Source organism: Bubalus bubalis, chromosome 14 (assembly GCF_019923935.1).
Source record: "Bubalus bubalis isolate 160015118507 breed Murrah chromosome 14, NDDB_SH_1, whole genome shotgun sequence".
NCBI classification, from domain to species: domain Eukaryota; kingdom Metazoa; phylum Chordata; class Mammalia; order Artiodactyla; family Bovidae; genus Bubalus; species Bubalus bubalis.
Window position 1 is genome coordinate 29,731,067 of NC_059170.1, and position 20,304 is coordinate 29,751,370.

General features: G+C 49.7%; 1 protein-coding gene across 3 annotated transcripts in view; it reads left to right on the forward strand.

The window, feature by feature from the left end:
• DNAJC5 (DnaJ heat shock protein family (Hsp40) member C5) overlaps window positions 1-19,614 on the forward strand; it is a 29,162-nt gene extending 9,548 nt beyond the window's left edge. For 2 of the 3 annotated variants that reach the window (XM_025263878.2, XM_025263880.2), the window contains exons 2-5: window positions 13,512-13,629; window positions 14,381-14,594; window positions 15,239-15,410; window positions 15,815-19,614. In XM_025263878.2, coding sequence (XP_025119663.1) covers window positions 13,523-13,629; window positions 14,381-14,594; window positions 15,239-15,410; window positions 15,815-15,918 — 597 coding nt within the window. In that variant the 5' untranslated portion in view covers window positions 13,512-13,522 and the 3' untranslated portion in view covers window positions 15,919-19,614. Of the gene's footprint in view, window positions 1-13,511; window positions 13,630-14,380; window positions 14,595-15,238; window positions 15,411-15,493; window positions 15,567-15,814 lie in introns of all 3 variants that reach the window. The other variant, XR_003103111.2, reaches the window with a different exon arrangement.
• Window positions 19,615-20,304: the final 690 nt, after the last annotated feature.

Here is a 20,304-nt window from a genome sequence, read left to right on the forward strand (position 1 = left end):
AGGTAGCAGATGACCATGATACTCGGCAGCATCCCTTCCACATCTCCCATGTTGGCTGATTCTGCTTATAATCAGGTGCATTTCTTCAGATGCACCTGTGGTCATCAGTGGCCATTTCTCCTGCTCTGCAGTGTACTAACGTTTTCCTGCTGGAATAGATGATGAGCTCAGGGTTACACGTGCAGACCATGGGTGTTCCTGTGTATCTGTCCCTGCTCTGGGGAAAGCTGGCCCTCCCCTGCCTGAGGAGGTGTCCCAGGTCCTTTTTTCCAGGTTCATCATGGATTGTAAAGGAAGATCCCTTCAAAGAAGAGGGGTCAGCTGTCTTTGGGACACCAGTTGTGTCTCATCTTTAGTATTTTTGTTTTCAGTGAAGTTTTTTTTCTGAGGGTCGGGCCCTGGGGGGGGCGGGGGGTGCGCACCAAAGCAGCTGTCCCTGAAGTGCTGGCTGGTGGTCCCTGTCGTCACCTGACAGGCCCTTGCTCCTGCTGTCCTGACTGAAGCTGCAGCGTCCTTGTCCTGCCCAGTGTAGTGTGCTCCTGTCCCTGTGTGACAGACTGTCCTGCACTGTCATCTTACAACCTGAAGGGCATTGGCCTCTATTCCCTCCTCCTCCCTCTGACTTTTCTTTGTCCTTTTACCTTTATGCTGTCAAGGCATATGTTTACGTTGGTCTGTAAGTTTACTGTTGAAAATCCATAAGTTATTCCCACTTGTGGAAACATTGTTTAAACAGAGCCTGATCCCTACCCTGATGAGGTTTCCTCCCAGAGTAGTGCCTCTCTCTCCCCAGATTCCTAACAGCCATTCTTACACTATTAGCTTGTTTCTTAGCTCCTCTGTGTTCAGACTGCCCATGATATGATGTGTTATTTTTGTGGCCTGGAACTTGCCTCTGGGCACTCCGTCCTCCTGCCCCTGGCAACACAGTGGCTTTCCAGGCTGCCTGTCCAGCCACACTTCTGGGATGACCAGAGGTGGGGAGGCTGCAGTGCCCACGGCAGCCCTAGAAACTGCATCTCAGGGGAGCAGAGACAGTGAGTGAGTGGCCCGCTATGGCCTTGCCCTACTGCCTCCCCTATGGCCTTGCCCCACTGCTTGCCCCTGGAGGATCACAGAGCACGCCTGTCTGCACACCGGGAGGTGTTACTCTGGGGATTACCTGCTCAGGGCTTTTTTTTTTTAAATTTTTGGCTGTGCTGGGTCTTTGTTGCTGTGCAGGCTTTTCGCTGGTTATAGCTAGTGAAGGCTACTCTCATGCATGGACTTCTTGCTGTAGTGGCTTTTCTTGTTGTGGAGCACAGGCTCTAGGGCTTCAGTAGTTGTGGTGCACAGGCTTAGTTGCTCCGAAGTATGTGGGCTTTTCCCAGATCAGGAATCCAACCTGTGTCTCCTGCATTGATAGTGGATTCTTTACCACTGAGCTACCAGGGAAGCCTGGCCCTGCTCTTTTTTAAAGACAATTTTTTTAGAGCCACCAGGAAAGATATTATCAAGGCTTTTAAATCTACCTTGTTTTCATAGTAGGTGCTTGTGTTAAAACATGATTGTTTTAATTATTATGTAATGGTATGTGTAGAAGTAACAAAGAGTTTGTAGCTCTTGTAGGAATTTTTGAGACTACCTTAGGTAATTTTGAAGGTTTTTGAATACAGTATCCTTGGAATGAAACCTAATAGAGAGCCTCCCCACTCCTCCTCCCAAGACCTCTCAGAGCGAAATGCTAGTGCACCTGCTGGGCCCAGGGAGAGACGGGCCGCTCTTCAGGGCTTCTGGGACTGGCTGGCATCACTTGGATGAGCGGAGCTGGTCTGTCTCTCACGCTCGCCCAGGTTAACTCCAGGTGGAGAGGTTACCTGTGGACAAGGCAACAGAGCTTTAGAGTGCAGTGTGGGAGAAGTCACTGTGGATTAGGGGATAGAGAAGGATTTATTGAACAAAAATGGGGGAAAATAGATTGATACATTTACAAAGATTTGATATATTCAGTTACATAAAGATTAAGAGGGCATTTCCTGGTGGTCCTCTGGTTAGGGCTCCACACCTTCCCTGCCGGGGGTGAGGTTTTGGTCCTTGGTCGGGGAGCCACGATCCTGCATGCCTTGGCCGAAAAATAAAGAGTGAGAGATGTGCTACAGGGTAATGGGCAAATAGATAACATTACTGAGTGGTTCGTGTAGGAATGGGTAAGGTGGTCAGTCTTAACAGCTTTTACCACAATTGATAAATGTGTAAACTTGAATTCATGATAAATAAAAAGAGAGGGGTGGGAATTGGGAACCCTGGAGTGCCCACCGTTGTGGGGTGTGGTCGGCCCTTCTCTCAGACTCTAAAGTCCCACTTGTAGGTACACATCCTACAATAGTTCTTCCTTACCTCTTTTTGGTGAAGGACCAGATTATATTTTTTGTAATTTCCAGTGTGTTACAGGCTGATACTTTTGTGAACTACAACAAAAATGACCAGCTAGAGGAATAAGTTGCAAACCAAATAAGAAACACAAGTCCAGATTTTTTTTTTAAATTTTTTAAAATAAACACACAGTAAAATGGACCTTTTCTTGATGTACGGTTGTCTTGAGTTTTACTTTATTTTTGATGGTTTATTTATTTTTGGTTGTGCGGGGTCCTTGTTGTTGCACAGGCTTTCTCTCGTTGTGGTGATCAGGGCTGTTCTGTAGCTGCAGTGTGCAGGCTTCTAATTGCGGTGGCTTCTCCGGTCATGGTGCACAGACCCAGTTGCTCCATGCCATGTGGGATCTTCCCAGATCAGGGATCAAACCCGTGTCTCCTGCAGTGGCAGGTGGACCCTTAATCACTGAGCCACGAGGGAGTTTTGATCCATAGAAATTTTTGTGACCATCACTCTACTCAGGGTGTGGACCATACTCATCTGTAGCCTCCCCGGCGTCCATTGTTCTCTCTGTAGATGTAGCCTTGTCTTTTCGAGACCATCATGTTGGTGGCATCGCAGAGAGTACAGTGTCACCGAGAACGCTCCTCGTTGTATGGCAGGCGCTGCATTCCTTTTCAGGGATGTCCGTGGTGTTCATCTTCCAGTTTGTTACCCTTTCACAGGGATGTATGTGTTGTTCCTGGGTTTAGTTACTATAAATATTCATGTACACGTTTTCTGTGTGAACATCAGTTCCCGTTTCTCTTAAATTAATGCTTAGGAGTGGGATTGCTGGGTCATGTGAAAGCCTATTTTTATCTTTATAGGAAACTTGCAAACTCTCTTCTAGAGTGGCTGCCCCATTTCCTGTGCTGCCAGAGTGTTCGAGTCTAGCCTCTGTCACCCTCACCAGCACTTGGTATTGCTGGGTTATTTTTAATCTCTCTTGATACATGTGTGTGTAAATGTGTGTGTGTGAAGTGACTAAGTCACTTCAGTTGTGTCTGACTCTTTGCAACCCTGTGGACTGTAGCCTTTCAGATTCCTCTGTTGGGATTCTCCAGGCAAGATTACTGGAGTGGGCTGCCATGCCCTCCTTCAGGGGATCTTCCTGACCCAGGGATCCAGCCCACGTCTCTTATGTCTCCTGCATTGACAGGTGGATTTTTTACCGCTAACACCACCTAGGAAGCCCTGATAGGTGTGTGATGGTACCTTATTGTAGTTTTAAGTTGCATTTCCCGAATGGATAGAGAGGGTGTCTCCTCCTGTAGATACCTGGTGCTGTTCTGACAGTTGGGGAGTCTTGCTGTCGTGACCTGAGCCAGCAGGGCATCACCCTGTGCCTGGTGCTGCCCTAGGGAGACCTGCCAGCAGGAATTTTTCAGCAGGTTGAGGATCCAGTAGTAGCAAGACCTGGGAATGGCCAGGCATCCTCCAGTAGAGGAATGGATTGATAAGTTATGATTTGCCCCCAAATGGGATTTGTTCAGTACTAGGAGTGCATGAATTCCTAGGAATATATCTAACAAGGAATACATGTAACATACAACTAACATACATCTAACATACAACTAGGAATACATCTAACAAAAACAAATCACGGAAGGCTGCATATACTGTATCGACCATTTTTTAAAGCTCAAAGAATTAAAACTAAATAGTTTTTAGGGAGAAATTATATGAGGTAAGTTTCTTTAAGCAAGAGATTGTAATGACATTGCTTCAGGTATATGGGAAGAATGCAGGACGTTTCACAGTTACTGGTAATTTTCTAGGTTTTAAATTGAAGGGTGGGATGGTGGTGATTTTTTTGTTTTTTTTTTTCCTCACAATGCATCATGACTTCCATGTGGCATATCTTCCTTTCTGTGTATCATAAAACATCTAAAACAGAAGATGTTTTCACATCTGTTCTTTCGAAGTATTGCTTTTTCCTCCAGTAGTAGGTTGAATTCAATAACGACACCTCATGAACAGTCAGCACTTGCTGAGATCACACGTGGGGATCAGGAGTGCACGCCCCTCTCCCTTGAAGATGTTTATGTCTTCCCTGAGCTTGGTTGTGGCTGTGAGGATGGGCTTTTTGTCTGTTCATTTGTTTTGTTCACTGCTACCTCCCCAGGTTTGAGAACAGGTGCTTCATAAACATTTGTTGAACAAACGAACAACACAAACATTTGCTCAAGACCCAGGACAGCTCCAGAGGACTCAGTGGGCTCCGCTGCACATCGTGCGGGTGCCAGGACAGGCTTCCGGGACCTGGGTGTCACTGCAGGGTTGGGAATCTAAGGAGAGGCTCCATGTAGGAGGGGGCAGGGCATTAGAGGACTCCGGGTGCTCAGGGTTAGCAGAGCGTGTTGTCAGGCCATAAGGCCCAGTGGGTGCAGTGGCAGGAAGAGGCTGGTGTCAGGCTGGGCCTGTGTCCAGAAGGGCCTTGTGGGATAGGCCAGGGGCTGGGCTCTGACACTGCAGCCACTGAGCTGGTGGGGAGGACCTGAGTGGGATGTAACAGGAGCAGAGCCATGCTTCACACACCATCCTGGTGCTAGCCTGGGAGGACTGGCTGTATCCTCCAGAATCCTTACCAGACCCTGGCACTTGGGGTTGACGAGCTTGGACTAACCAGAAGGCTAACTTTTGAAACGTGTGTGAAAATGGTGAGAAATTTACATTTAATAGTTTTTATGCTTGGACAGCATTTATTCCATGAAAACATCTGTTCAAATCATGTTCATAGCAGCTGTTTTTTTCTTAAAGGGCCAGACAGTATTTTTAGCTTTCTGGTGACAGTCTCTGCTGAGAGTAGCCACAGAATGGAATGACAGGCACATGGATGTTTTTCTGTGTCTCCATGAAAGTTGTGAAAACAAGCACCTGCTCTGGCAGATTGCAGACTTTGATGTTTCATTTGGTTTTATGCTGCTGTCTAATTTATGTTGAGTCACCTTACTTACAGCAGGTGCTAGATTGTTTTTCCTGTTCTTAATTTTTGTATAAATGGAGTCATTTTGTATTTAGCTTGTTTGTGTAACACATTGTGTTTGAGATTTTATTGCTTGTGTCAGTATGTCCTTCTTTTTTATTGATGAGTAGTGTTCTGTATAGATTAGACCAGAAATGATCAGTTCCCCTGTTGATGAGCATGTGTATGGTTTACTTTTCTTAGAGCTGATGTTGTCCACTTCACACAAGACATCTGCTCCGCCCCACCCCACTGCTCCTCTGTGCAAAGGGCCACATAAACCCCACAAGCCAAGACCTAGAATTCTGCTCCCAACAATCCTGTGGTGGTGGTGTTTTTTTAACAAAAAGAAAAAAAAATCATCTATTACCTACATGCTTCCCATAATGGGAAGCCTGTGGCCTTTGTTCCTTCTAAAGATACTGGTTTCTCTCTGGTGTTGTTTGCCCTCCATCCAGGTAGCTCTTGCTGGTGTCTTGTATTTTAGGTTTTGTTATGGGTTTTGTCATGGGTTCTCTTAGTCTCTGCTGGAAAATGTTTTCACTTCAGCCTTTGTTTCTGAGGGATGTTTTTGCTGGAAACAATTCTGGCCTGACAGGTGTTTTATCTCTGCACCTTCACTTTGGGTGCCACTGCTTTCTGGTTCCTGTGACCTCGGTGAGGAGAGTTGAGATCATGGCCCACTGACCTCGGTGAGGAGAGTTGAGATCATGGCCCACTGCTCTGTAACATGTCTGTTTGCTCTTGAGCTCTGGTTTTCAGCAATGTGGCTGGTGGGTCTTGGCTTGTTCTCTCCATATTCATCTGTGCTCTGCAGCCAGGGGATCTTACAGTGGGCTTGTGTTGCCTGTTCCCCTCACACTGCTCCAAGGCATCTGAGCTCATCTGCCTCAGCCACCGCTCCCTGACCTTGGGGTGGAGTCTCCTGCCCAGCCCCCAGTGTGCATGTGAATACTTTTGAACCCTGTGATCCTGAAGAAGGGTAAATACCCTTTGCCCTTTGAGACAGATGTGTGTCCTGTGAGCAGAGTCCCCGTCATTGGCACCCAAGCAGAGCGCATTGGAATTGGTCTTTGTTGATTGGGCATAGGGCTGCACTGTTGCTGTGCCAGAGTCCATACCCACCAAGGTGATGGAAGGGACTTCTTCCTCGGGGCCAGTTTGTACTTCATCTCAGGGCAGAAGCTTGCAAAGGAGGGGTCTCACTTCCCTGTCCTTTGATAGACGCTGCAGCTGGTGATTGGGGGCAGGTGTGTGGTGCTGAACTGTGGTTGTTTTGACATGCTCGTCCTCTGCCCGTCCAAATGCCTGGTGCCCTGAGCATGCTGAGCGAGTGGTGTCTGGAGCTTGGGAGTCCCAGCTGGGGTGCTGTGCCCCCTGGGAGTCCTGGGACTGCACGGTGACAGTGGCATTGGATTTGTCTTGTTGGTTTGAATTTTCCCACTTGCCGGCTGGCGGCTTTCCGGGCAAGTTGCCAGAGCTGACAGTGCGTAAACCATGATTGGAAGTAAGCAGACAGGATGACAGTGAGCACTCTGGATGGTTTCTGTAAAAAATGCTGTCACCTAGTCCACAGCTTTTCCAGCAATTTTTTTGTGGTAGTAGGGGTGGGGATGCAATGCTCTTGCTGCTGTCTGGCCTAATTGCTTCGTGTTGTGACGAATTTCTTTGAGTTTTACCGTCTCGATTGGAAATGCATATTCATAATGTTTCTTGCCCACGTCTTCGTTTTACATTTATGCCAAGTTAACTTTGAGGACTAAAAAAGAGTCACAGTGACTACGCCTACACTTGCTCACAGCACACAAACGTAAGCCCATTCACAAAACCCAACTTCCCTAAAATGAGTCACAAGAGAGCCATGATTTGACCCCTGGGGCAAGGGTATGCCGGTTGCCGTCCTTAGATCTGGTATCTGGGTGCACACTTGTACCCGTTCTCTTAGACACAGTGTGTTTTCATGCCTCAGAGGCAGAAACTTGCAACGTGGTGGTGGAGACTGTAGATTTCAGGCCCATAAGACAAGTATTTACTGTCTTGCCCTTTACAAAAAAGCTCGCATGCCAACTCTAGAGTGATGATAATCCTTTGACAAATAGCACTGAGCAAGCCTTGACGTTCAAGTCTGTTCTGACTTTTACTGTACCCAGCTTGCTGAGACAATTAAATTAGGCTTGAGCTGTCCAGACTGATTGCTGTGCTGTCAGTGATTTTATTCAAATACAAGGTTATTTAGTCCCTTACTCTTAGTGTTTGTGATGCCAACTCTAATGATACAAAATTGGGTTGGGGGAGTCCATGCAAGGATGTTCTTGGGTTCTTAGGAGGGTTTGCAGTTGACTGGACCCTGGTTGTCAGGATCCTTCATTTATGGCCCTTTGATTGGCTCACAGCCAAAAACACATCCCAGATGGACAGCTTGCTCTTGAGCGCTAATAAGAAAGGGCACTGTAGGGACTGTTGGAGCCTTGCTTATTGTTAGCACATGGAGACAGGTCCACACCCCTAGGGCTGAAGGCCCTGAGGACCAAGAAGGCTGAGTGCTCAGTGAAAGCAACAGCCCGGCATGCGGAAGTTGTGTGTCCTGGACGTGAGTCATGACAGGTGCCTCAAGTTCATGCAGTGCAGAAAAGCCTACAGAAGACCATGATTTAAAAAAAACAATAGTATGGGAATAGTGGTAGACAACGAAGTCTTTTATTTTTTTAATTATTTATTTACTTTTTATTTTTGGCTATGCTGGGTCTTCATGGCTGTGCATGGGCTTTCTCTAGTTGTGGTGCGCAAGGGCTACTCTTCTTATCAGAGCACAGGCTCTAGACACACAGGCTTCAGTAGTTGTGGCTCTTGGTCTCTAGGGCGAAGGCTCAGTAGTTGCGGCTCACCAGTTTAGTTGCTCCACAATATGTGGAATCTTCCTGGAATCAGGGATTGACCCTGTGTCCCCTGCATTGGCAGGTGGATTCCCATACACTATACGCCCCGGGAAAGTCCAAGAAGAAAAATTTAACCTCTACTCCCTGGTGCTTTTCAGAAACAACCAGATCACCAGACACAATCTGAAGATATTCACATTGTCTTTTAAGTAAAAGCGTTTGTTCCAGTTTTCCTTGAATTTGGCAAACGAGATGGAGGTGATACCAATGAAATTGCTGCTCCCTCACCTTTACCCAGGGGCAACCATGGGGCTTGCCCCACTGTATCATCACCCCCACCATGTGGTCCAGGAGGTTCACAGTAGGCCTCTTGCTGCTCCTCAGTTGGGTTCTTGCATTTCTGTGCATTTGTCACTTGACTGCAGACCTGTCACCCTGGCTTCCCGTCTTAACTGGCTGGATTTTATCACCACCTCATTTTTTTGGAAGCTCTTGGTTCCCAACAGTCTTGATCTGTGTGAGCATGAGCCTGCTCTTCTGTGGGGAGAACCTGCCTGGTGGTGCCAGTGTCTACTCCGAAGGTCCTGTCCTGCCCCACCACACTCTGGTGCCGAGCGTCACAGGGGCTCCAGCTCCCGGTTGGGGAGGGGCAGCTGTGGGTACCAGGGACTCAGAACGTGGAACCTGGTTTTTAATCCCTGGGTTTGAAGAGATGTGTTTATTTTTTTTATAATATTTTTATTTACTTATTTATTTGGCTGGGTTTCAAGAGGTATATGGCAACCCACTCCAGTACTCTTGCCTGGAAAATCCCATGGACGGAAGAACCTGGTAGGCTGCCGTCCATGGGGTCGCTGAGGGTCAGACACGACTGAGCGACTTCACTTTCACTGTTCACTTTCATGCATTGGAGAAGGAAATGGCAACCCACTCCAGTGTTCCTGCCTGGAGAATCCCAGGGACGGCGGAGCCTGGTGGGCTGCCGTCTATGGGGTCGCACAGAGTTGGACACGACTGAAGTGACTTAGATGTAGCAGCAGCAAGAGGTATATTTATTATTAAACAAATATTGGCCTTAAAATTTGGATATAGTTGCTGGCAGTTCACTGAAGTTAAGAAATCTAACTTTAAGGTTTTACTAGTCAGTGGTCTGTCTGTGCGTGAAGAGGCAGGTGTGAACCACAGAGACTGGCTCACCCTGACTCATCCACTTGTGTGTTGTGTTTCCTTGGGGTGGTTTTGTCGTAGACCAGGAAATTCTGCCACTTGGTGCAGGAGCATGGAGGTCTCAGGCATAAGTGGTGCTGGGGAGTCTTGACTTAGATGCTAAAGTTTCACAGGGCATTCTCGTCAGTCACATTAAGTAGCTGGCACCTCTTAAAACTCAACACTCAAAAAACTATCATGGCATCTGGTCCCATCACTTCATGGCAAATAAATGGGCAAAAAATGAAAACAGTGACAGACTTTATTTTCTTGGGCTCCCAAATCACCGTGAATGGTGACTGCAACCATGAAATTAAAAGATGCTTGCTTGGAAGAAAACCCGTGACAAACCTAGATGGCATATTCAAAAGCAAAGACATCACTTTGCCAGCAAAGGTCCGTCTAGTCAAAGCTACGGTTTTTCTAGTAGTCATGTATGGATATGAGAATTGGACCATAAAGAAGGCTGAGCACTGAAGAATTGACGCTTTCCAATTGCGGTGCTGAAGAAGACTTTTGAGAGTCCCTTGGACAGCAGGGAGATCAAACCAGTCAATCCTAAAGAAAATCAACCCTGAATATTCATTGGGAAGACTGATGCTGAAACTGAAGCTTCGATACTTTGGCCACCTGATGTGAACAGCCAACTCATTGGAAAAGACCCTGATGCTGGGAAAGATCAAGGGCAGGAGGAGAACGGGGTGACTGAAGATGAGATGGTCGGGTGGCATCACCAATACAATGAACATGAGTTTTAGCAAACTCCGGGAGATGGTGAAGGACAGGGAAGCCTGGTGTGCTGCAGTCCATGGGGTCACAGAGTTGGACATGATTTAATGACTGAACAACAACACAGTTGATGATGTAGTTAACTTCTGTGGAGCAGATACGAAAGTATTAGTTATTGGTATTTTTCTGTGGGTGGGCTGTAAAGGGGTTATTCAATAGGAACTGAGTAGCTGAGAATAAAAAGTAATTTGTCAAAGTTGTATTTTCTAGAACAGTTCTCAGGACCAAAAAAATTACTTAGCAAGTAGTAAATAAACTTGACACAGTCATGTTACTTCTGCTGTAGAGTAAATTCTTAGTAATGGAGACTTAATGAGAGTATGCTGTCATTAACATCATTGAGGGTTCTGAGCTCCCTGCAGGCCCTGCCCTGGTAGTGAGGAGGTATGTCCTTGTTTCTAATCCAGATGAGGAGATAAACGCCGAGTGGGGCAGTGACCTGGCCATGCCGACAGCTGGAAGCTATTAGAACTGGGCTTACCCTGGTTCCAGAGCCCATCAGCTCTGAGATGGCAGTGAGGCTCGACAGTGACACACCAGCGTCGCAACGTTCTTTATGCCCTCTGGTTTGGCTTGGATCCTGACCGCACCTCTCTGTGCTTCTGTCTGTGCCTGTGACAGTTGTCGTTGTGCCTGGGGGAGCCTGGCCCCTGAGGAACCCAGTCTGGAGGGAGTTCACGTGCTTGTGTCCTGGTTGTGATCAGAAGTGACCCTCCTCTGAAGCGGTTGCCGCCACTCTTCTTACCACATGTTCTGCTTTTCCTGTTTCTTGATTTCCTTCCTCATTTTGCTGAAATGCTGTCCAGATCGTTGGTTTGTTCAGGATACGCAAGCTGTGCTTTTCCCGAACTCCTGCATTGATGGACTCTTAGGACGAAACTCCTTTCTTCTTAGAGCTGGAAGCATGTTTTGTTTGGGGAAGTTCTCAGCGCCCAGGACATGGATGTTTGACCTTGCTGCTCTGCTCGGCGGGGCTGCAGTTTGCACACTTGTGTTTTCTGTCAGCACTGATTTTGTTTTTGGTTGACTGTTTTTTTCTCAGTTGGCCGTATTCTCTGCCTTTCAAATTCCCACTAGATGGAGCTTCTCGTTTTCTACTTTGCATATGCTGGTTCCCTTCCGATGCTCCTTGAATCATGCCTCCTCTGTTCTCTGGCCTCTAGCCGTTACAGGCAGTTATGCCCTCTGCTTTGTTGACAGCTTCCCTGCTCAGATGGTGATTTCTGGAGCCTGCATTGTCTTTCTGTGCTCCTTGTGGTCATAGCTTGCTGTAATTTCAGTCTCTGAGGATAGTAGAACTGTTTGGGGCAGTTTTGGGTTTACACAAAAATTGAGTACACTGTTCAGCGAGTTGCCTTGTACTTCCTGCCTCTGCCCCCAGTCCCAGTTTTTTGGCATTGAGTGGTACATTGTTTAGAGTGATGGTCTAACATTGATACAGATTAACTCAAGTCCACAGTTTACATCAGGGCTCACTCTTGGTGTTGCACATTCTTCTGATTCTGACAAATGTAATGATGATGTGTATGTAGCATTGTGGTATCAGAATAGTTTCACTGCGGTAAAAACCCTCTGTGCTCTGCCTGTTCATCCTCTCTGCCCCCAGCCCCTGGCAAACACCGGTCTTTCTAGTGTTTTCATAGGTTTGTCTTCTCCAGAGTGTCAGAGTGGTAGAATCCTGCAGTGTGTATGTAGCTCTTTCTAATCGGCTTCCTTCACTGAGTTAAATGCATTTAGGCTGCTCTGTGTCTTTTCATGGTTTGGTAGTTCATTTCAGTCAGTGCTAAGTAACACTCCACTGTCTGGATGTACCACAGTTTTTTATCCATCACCTGCTGAAGGACATCCTGGTTGCTTCTGAGTTTTGGCAACTATGATATATATATATACCAACTTATTTTTAAGTAGTAGCTTATAATCACACACAGATGGTTACATTAGTAATGAATTTAGAAATGATGTCTCTTCTTTGAACTGCATGCTGTTTCGAAGTGTATTGTTTTCATAGTAAACACTGAGGTTTTCCTAGATACTTTCCTTTTGGGTCTCTAATCTGTTCGTGTTGGGGACATACTGTATACGAGTTCAGCCCATTTAATTTTTTTTAATCTCAGCTGTGTGGGTCCTCGTCGCTGCACACAGGCAGCTCTGGTTGTGGTACACAGGCTTATTGCAGTGGCTTCTCTTGTAGCAGAGCACAAGCTCTAAGCTGCAGCTCAGCCGTTGTGGCGCACGGTCTTCGTTGCTCTACAGCATGTGAAATCCTCCCGGACCAGGGATTGAGCCGTGTCCCCTACATGAGCAGGCAGATTCTTTACTGCTGAGCCACCAGGGAAGCCCTCTGTCCATTTAGATTTTTGGAAGCTTGTTTTAAGGCCCATCATGTAAAAGTGTAAGTTCTGTGGAGGTGGGTGTCACACAAGTAATTGGGTAATGTTGGTTGATAGTGTTCTTCAGATTGTTGGCATTTTCCCTAACTTTGTGTGTGTTTCTGTTCTGTCAGTTTCTGAGAGAGGGGTGTTAAGATTTTTGTGACTGTGGAATTGTCTGCTTCTCCCCTTATTTGTCAAAACTTTTTTATGTACTTTGAGACCCTGTTTTTAAAGTGTGTCTCTTGCATTTTTATCCATTTGACAGTGTCTTGGTTTCACTGGAGCTTTTCATCTGTAGAGTTTCCTTCTCATTTTTCTTTCAGCTTTCTAGCTAGGCCCCCTTATGTTTTTACTTAGAGGTTGCTCAAGGGATTGTGGTAAACATACTTAAATTTTTATAGCCTACTTAAGGTGACAATCGGAGAAGGCAATGGCACCCCACTCCAGTACTCTTGCCTGGAAAATCCCATGGATGGAGGAGCCTGGAAGGCTGCAGTCCATGGGGTCGCTGAGGGTCAGACACGACTGAGTGACTTCACTTTCACTTTTCATTTTCATGCATTGGAGAAGGAAATGGCAACCCACTCCAGTGTTCTTGCCTGGAGAATCCCAGGGACGGGGGAGCCTGGTGGGCTGCCGTCTGTGGGGTCGCACAGAGTCGGACACGACTGAAGTGACTTAGCAGCAGCAGTAGGGTGACAATATTGTAGCATTCAGAAACTGCCCCTTATCTTAACATGGGACCACTCCTCACTCCTTTCTGCTGCAGATGAATGTGTTGTATTTGTGTGTGTTGTGACCCCCACAAAGTGCTGTAATTTTTTGCCTCAAATAGAATCAAGTCTGTCTGCTCTGGGCTGGGAGTTTTAATCTGTACTTTCTGATATTTTCTCTGTGTTCTCGTTGTAGACTAGCGTGCCATGGCAGACCAGAGACAGCGCTCACTCTCTACCTCTGGGGAGTCCCTGTACCATGTACTGGGGCTGGATAAGAACGCAACCTCGGATGACATTAAGAAGTCCTACCGGTAAGAAGCCTCCACCCCAGCAGCTCCTGCGTGGCTGTCTTATATCTCCCTGTTTCCCTGGCCTACTTGCAGGGTCACAGTAGCAGTTCTATTGTATCTCATGATTGTTACCTTAATGTTTTCTGGGCAACAGAAAACAGTCCCTTGTATAAATAAATTAAAAAAAAAACACACAGTCCTTACATAAATAAATCTTAAAAAACTAAACTAAACAGCTCCTTGCGCGTCATTTGAACTCCCTGCCCTGGAGCAGAGGCCTGGGGGGCAGGTCTGAGTGTGCTGAGCTGTGACTGTGGGTTAGTCTCCACACCCTGGGGCGGCCTTCCCTCTGAGCTTGCCCCACCCCCACCCCATGCAGTGTCTCTAAGACACTGTCATTGATGCAACCACCTCCTTTATGGTCTCCCTTATCTCCTTATCAGACAAATTTAAAAAGCCTTTGCTGCCCAGTCCCTGCCCTTGCCTCCATTCGACAAATGTTCAGTGAACGTCCGGGACACTAGAGGGCAGCAGTAGGGTTGGCAGCTCCTGGGGGAGATCAGAGCAGGCTGCTTGCAGGTCAGCTCTCACAGGGCACCTGCTCCTCTGTGGATGGCTCTGGACGATTGCAGAAATTTCTGTTGACCCTGGCGTTCTTGAGTTCTGTGGAAAGTTAGCAGGGGAGCTGGTGACGGGTAAATGTGTCTCTGCTAGCCCTCCATCCAGTGGGTGAATACAAAATGCACGACCAGCAGATGGTTTTGGTTTGCAGGAAGCTGGCCTTGAAATACCACCCTGACAAGAACCCTGATAACCCGGAGGCTGCAGACAAGTTTAAGGAGATCAACAACGCCCACGCCATCTTGACGGACGCCACGAAAAGAAACATCTACGACAAGTACGGCTCACTGGGGCTCTACGTGGCCGAGCAGTTCGGGGAGGAGAACGTGAACACCTACTTTGTGCTCTCCAGCTGGTGGGCCAAGGTGAGGCTGCGACTCCCACACTCACATCCTGGCGGGTGGGTCTGGGCATGTGGCAGGCTCCTCATCCCTGTGGATACAGCAAAGGTCCAGTCCCAGCAGCTTTCGCTGGCCTGGTGGCCTGCCTGCAACTGACCTGGATGCACAGAGTGGGGCCTGTGCTGAGGGGTGGCATCCACAGCATTTTCTTTTATGCGTCACTCTGATAGAAACAGGAAACACACTTTTGTCATCACAGTGTGGAGAGATTTGTTTTTGTGATTGAGAAGATGTGTTTGAAATGTCTACCTTGAGAAACTTGAAAAGTTAGTATTGTTTTATATGTTAACATTACTTGATTTCCTGATTTTATCCAAAGCATATGCCATGTAAGGCCTGAGCGTGTGGCTCACTGCCGGGCACTGTGCTGTTGGAAGCCAGTCCGGCGGCTGCCAGTTCCCCTTCCCCCCTGCCGCCCTTCAGAATTTACTCTTCTTATGCAGCTGGTCTTTCCTTCTCCCTTTCCTGTCTTCCTGTCTTAATGTTCTTTATTCTTCTTGATCTGGGAAAGAATCCACTGTTGGTTGAGGACCCCTCTGTAGCTGGGGTGGGCGGGGGTGAGGGCCAGGCCCCAGCTTCCTCACACAGCCCTGTCCCCCTCCCCCCAGGCCCTGTTCATCTTCTGTGGGCTCCTCACCTGCTGCTACTGCTGCTGCTGCCTCTGCTGCTGCTTCAACTGCTGCTGTGGCAAGTGCAAGCCCAAGGCGCCGGAGGGGGAGGAGACCGAGTTCTATGTGTCCCCCGAGGACCTGGAGGCGCAGCTGCAGTCCGACGAGAGGGGTGAGTGCGCCCACCGCCCGGGTGGTGCGCGAGGGGCGGGCCTGAAGCGGGCCCTGAACGTGTCGCCCTGTCTCGTCAAACAGGAGGGCACTGACACTGTGCGGGAGTGTTTGTGGTGGCAGCGGGACGGTTGAGGTGTGAACGTGGACGCTGGAGGTAAAGCAGGCTCGGAGGGCTGTCCCCGCCGCAGACTGTGGCGGCCGAGTAGGCGGGGAGGGCCGAGGGCCGAGGCCGCTGAGGAAGGCCGTGTGGGGCAGAGGTCCAGGCAGCATCACCCTTCCGAGTGCTTGTCCTACGACCTCTGACCCCAGTCGAGCCACCAGGCGGCTGAGTGTGTCACACAGTGTCGGGGGCCGTGAAGCTCACTGGCCTGACCTCACTCCATGTGCGTCGCTTGCTTGCAGAGGCCGCAGACACGCCGATCGTCATCCAGCCGGCGTCTGCCACGGAGACCACCCAGCTCACGGCTGACTCCCACCCCAGCTACCACACCGACGGGTTCAACTAAATCCAGGATCAGTCAGCACCCGGCCACTCAACCTTAGAATCATGAACTGTAGTCACAGAGATGGCGTGGGAGCCGCCCTGGCCCCAGGAGGGCCGCGCCGACCCGCCTCTGTGCCCGCCCATCCACCCCCAACACATGAAGTGCGTAGCATGCAGTATTTAAAGCAGTTTAGCTACGGTCTTCTTCATCTTCTGTTGTTTCCTTTTTTAATAGCATGTATGGGTTATGTCCATGTCTGTCTGTGTTGTGGGCGTGTTGCAGCCAGACTGCATTCACCGGACGTGGGGCTGCCTCAGGACTCTCAGGCAGGTTGGCGTGGCGGGTGGATGGCCCTTGTGGTCCCTCACCGCCAGGTGGGCTCAGGCGGGATAGGCACTCTGTTTCCTGTTTTCATGGGGGCCTGAGGCAGGTGCTGCCTGATGGAAGCTGTGGGGTCTGCTCCCTGCCCTGTCTGCCTACCTTGCAGCCACAGACAGGGCCTCTGGACTCACTTGACAGGAAGGAGCTGGGCCTGGCTCCCAGTCCCGGGGTGTTGCCCTGTGGTACTCAAGCTCACCTCATCTGCTTCACCTCATGGCAGGTATTCCCGTATCTGACCTGAGGCCCCTGTGCTTCAAGTGTGCTCCCTCCCCTGCTGGGACGTCCCTGCGGCCTCCATGCTCCCCTTCCCTGCACTGCCCTCCACATTCCTTCAGGCCCACCTGGCCTCTTTGTAATCCTTTCTTGGACCTCCAAGAACCACAGATGGTATCAGCGGCCCAATTAGTGGTGGTCAGAGGGGCTGAATCCAGGCTGCCGGTGGCGAGTGGGCTGCATAGCCCTCTTGCTTCCCGCCCCCACCCCACCTCCAACCCACCTCCAATCCACTTTCCTCCACCTGCTCCCTTTGGCCATTGTGGATGGTTTGGGAAGTTAGAGACATCGAGCTCATGGAGGAAGGACCAGCTGGACCAAAGGCACACTCTGGGGAGAGGGTCAGTCCCCAGGAGGCCTCAGTGCCCTTGGCTCATTCACCTGCAGCCAGACCACAGAAGCTTTCTCACCTCTGTCTCAGCACCACCACCTGTGGACTGTCGGAAGCCAGTCTGTCTTGTCTGCGTCTAGCCCTGGGGTAGTCCACCACTGTGAGAACTTGGAGACATGCTTGTGCTGGGCCTGTGCCACACCTGCACCTCGAGACCTGTGTGGCCCAAGCAGGTCTGCCTGGTTTCTGCAGAATGAACCTAGTGACCACTGGACTCCTCCTCAGTGTCCATTGGGGGAGGTTGTGGGCAGGGGCTGCACGTGAGGAGGTCAGACGCACCAGGACACCCTCCCAGAGCCACTGTCCGCCACCCCACCTCCCACCCATGGCCCCAGCTCACGCGCTGTACTGTGCTCTGCAATCACCAGGTCCAGAGGCACTTAATGGTATTGTTTTATTTGGGGTTTTTGCCTGTGAAAATGATCATGAAGACATTCAGTGAGAGGTGAGATAAATGCACTGGTATTAAATTAGAAATAACCTGCTAAAATCAGACTTCTTAAAAGAACACGGAATTGGTTATTTGACCTGTCCAGGACCAGGGAGGAGGCTGGTCTTTGGTGCCAGCCCCAGGCAGACATCAAGAATTCAGCCTGAGAGCAGGCCCTAGTCAACCATCCTGTTTCTGGAAATAGCTTAGGAAATGAGTTGTTTTTCCCCAGAATGGCCAAAAAACAAGTTCAAAGCTTGGACTCTAGCAGGCAGGCAGCTGCCCCTTCTACAGTGGGTGGGTGTGTTGCTTTGTGGGTGGAAGACTCCAAGACCCACCCCCCCACATGTCAGGGTGAGTCCCTTGCCAGGTGTGTCTCAGTTCCAGAATCTTACTGCTCATCTGCTAGAATCGTGACGATCCCCTGGAGACCAGGGTACCGTGGAAAAGGGGCAGGTCTGCAAGTTTGTTGAACCCACTCTCCCACAGAATTGCAAAAATCTAGTAAATCATGATGACAATGACAACAGTTCTCCTGGTGATGGTAACGATTGCAGGAGGCCCAGGTCCCCAAGGGGCCAGCACCTGCTGCGTCTAGACCACGCCCCTTCACCTGACCCTGCCTCAGACCCTGTGTGTCCTGCGTGTCCACTTTGTTGATCTGGAAGCAGAAAAAGTCTGGGAACCTTCAGGCACTCACCCTGACTGGAGACCTAGGCCCCTGGCTGTGTTTCCCTGTTTTATGTGGCCCGTGTTTCCCTGGTGAGCAGGGTGTTGTGTCTGGAGCATCCCCTGTTCGTGTGTTCAGAGGGGACGACCCTCTCCCTGCTGTGGCGGGAAAGGAGAAGTGCTGTGGCTAGTGCTGGGGTGCCCTGTGGTGCTGCAGGGGCATGGGAGTGGCTGAGGGGTGGTCAGAGGCTGGTGGCCTGTAGATTTCTGTTTCTGCTTGGTGACGTGGTCTCTTGTCTTCCTTGGGTGTTATTCTGTTTTCAAACTGCTTCAGACGTTACCGCTCGTGCGTGAGCCTTCCTGCTTCTCTGATCAGTCGAGCAGCCAGCACCACGAGGAACCCATTAGGGAACATGGACATGGCGCTTCTGCTCCGGGTGGGGCGGAGGACCTGTTCCAGGGCAGATGGGCAGCCTCCCTGGCACCTGGTGTGAGACCTCCAGTGAGTGAGTGGGTGCCCAGAGCCTGGGGGCCCTGTCCGCCCTTCCCTGGCTCTCAGCATGCCCCACCAGGGACACAGCTTGCTTGTGGGGTGTGGTGAGAGGGTGTGAAAAGTGACTGATCTCATTCCTTTCCCAGTATTCTGAGCTGTGAACCCATGTGACACAGGATTCCTGTTCTGCTTTTTTGGTTGTGACTCCTCCTGTGGAATTGGCAAAAGCTACATTTTTACTGTCCTTTCAAGCACGGTTGGCGTCGTCTCTGCTGTAGGTGTGGGCAGTGTGTGTACATATGTGTATATGTATATATCACCCAGCAGCGTGACTGCTGCCGTCCAGGGCAAAGCGACAGTACAATAAACGTTGGCTCCAAAACTGCCTCTGGTTTCTTGATCAGTGGGCAGGAGCAGGGGTCTGGGCAAGCTGGCCTGCTGCGCACAGAAGGAAACCCCGACCCTGCTGTGTCCTGGGATAGGTGTGGGTGGCAGGCCAGGTGTCAGCCTCTGGGGGTGGGGGGCAGGACTGCCTCCCTATCCCTGGGGACTCACCTGACCCCTGAGGTGAGTGTCTCAACCCCTCCCTCCTTTGAAACATTAAAACCCATTTTCTAGGCATCAGATACAACCAGTGACAAAGCCGCATTCCAAGGGGTCTCTCTCCTGACCCCAGACCCACCCAGAGGGTCCCTGTGAGGTAGGAGATAGATGGGCTCCAGCTTGGACATTATTCTCCTACCTCACCTCAGGGAAGAGGCTGGGCGTGGGTCCTGTGCTCAGCAACTTCTGGTCGGTTTTATCTCCTTGGAAATGGGATGGTGTTTCGGGTGGGCAGGGGAAGCAGTTTACACTGAAACCTGTATACGTTGTGGTTAGAAGCTAAATGCGGGTGCATGGACCATGGTCGTCCATGTGCTGGTTTGTCCTGCTGCTGGGGGTCCGACCTCTGTCCTGAGCCCGTGCACACACCTGGGGCTAGGCTGGGGGGTCACGGAAGTTTCCCATGGTGATGGTCTCTATGTCTGAATGTTGACCTATAATAAAGATTACTTGTAAAAAATAAATGTTTTCACTGCAGACCAGGTGTATGTCTTATTTAATGATCCCTGCATAATCCTATTTTGGGGGGAGTCTTACACTCTGGGGGCAGCTAACCTCCTTGGCCCTCCTGAGGTTGATGGTAGGGAGAGAGGGGCAGGTGACATCCTGTGCCCCATTGGGCACCCCTGGACACAGTACAGGCAGCCGCCTTTGTACCTATCTCCTCACCCCCAAGACAAGCATCCAGTCTTGGGCTCTTGCAGGAGGCTCCGTCTCTGCCCCGTGGTGTCCATGTCTGGGCGTTCATGTCCACCATGTGTGCCTTCTCACATCAGGATGGCTCAGACCCTGGGGACCCTGGCATTAGGTGGCAGAGGCCACCCTAACCCACATGGCCCCTGGGTCTGACTCCCTGGCGCCACAAGACGGTAGGGAGCAGCTGCCTCCAGAAGCACCAGTCTCGGCTGCAGGTGTCACCTTGCACGTCGCAGGGGGTATTGGCCCCTCTTAGCTGTGCTCCTTAGGTGGGGGTGTTGATCTTCCTTCTGTGTCTTTGGTCTTAGTGAAGAGCAAGGCAGAAATGATTTGAAAAAAAATTAAAGCATAAAAATAATATAACAAACACCTGGAAGCACTATTTGGACATAACAAACATGAAGTAATTTAGTTTAGATTTTCCACAAAAAGATATGACAGGGACTTCCCTGGTGGGCCAGTGGATTTTTT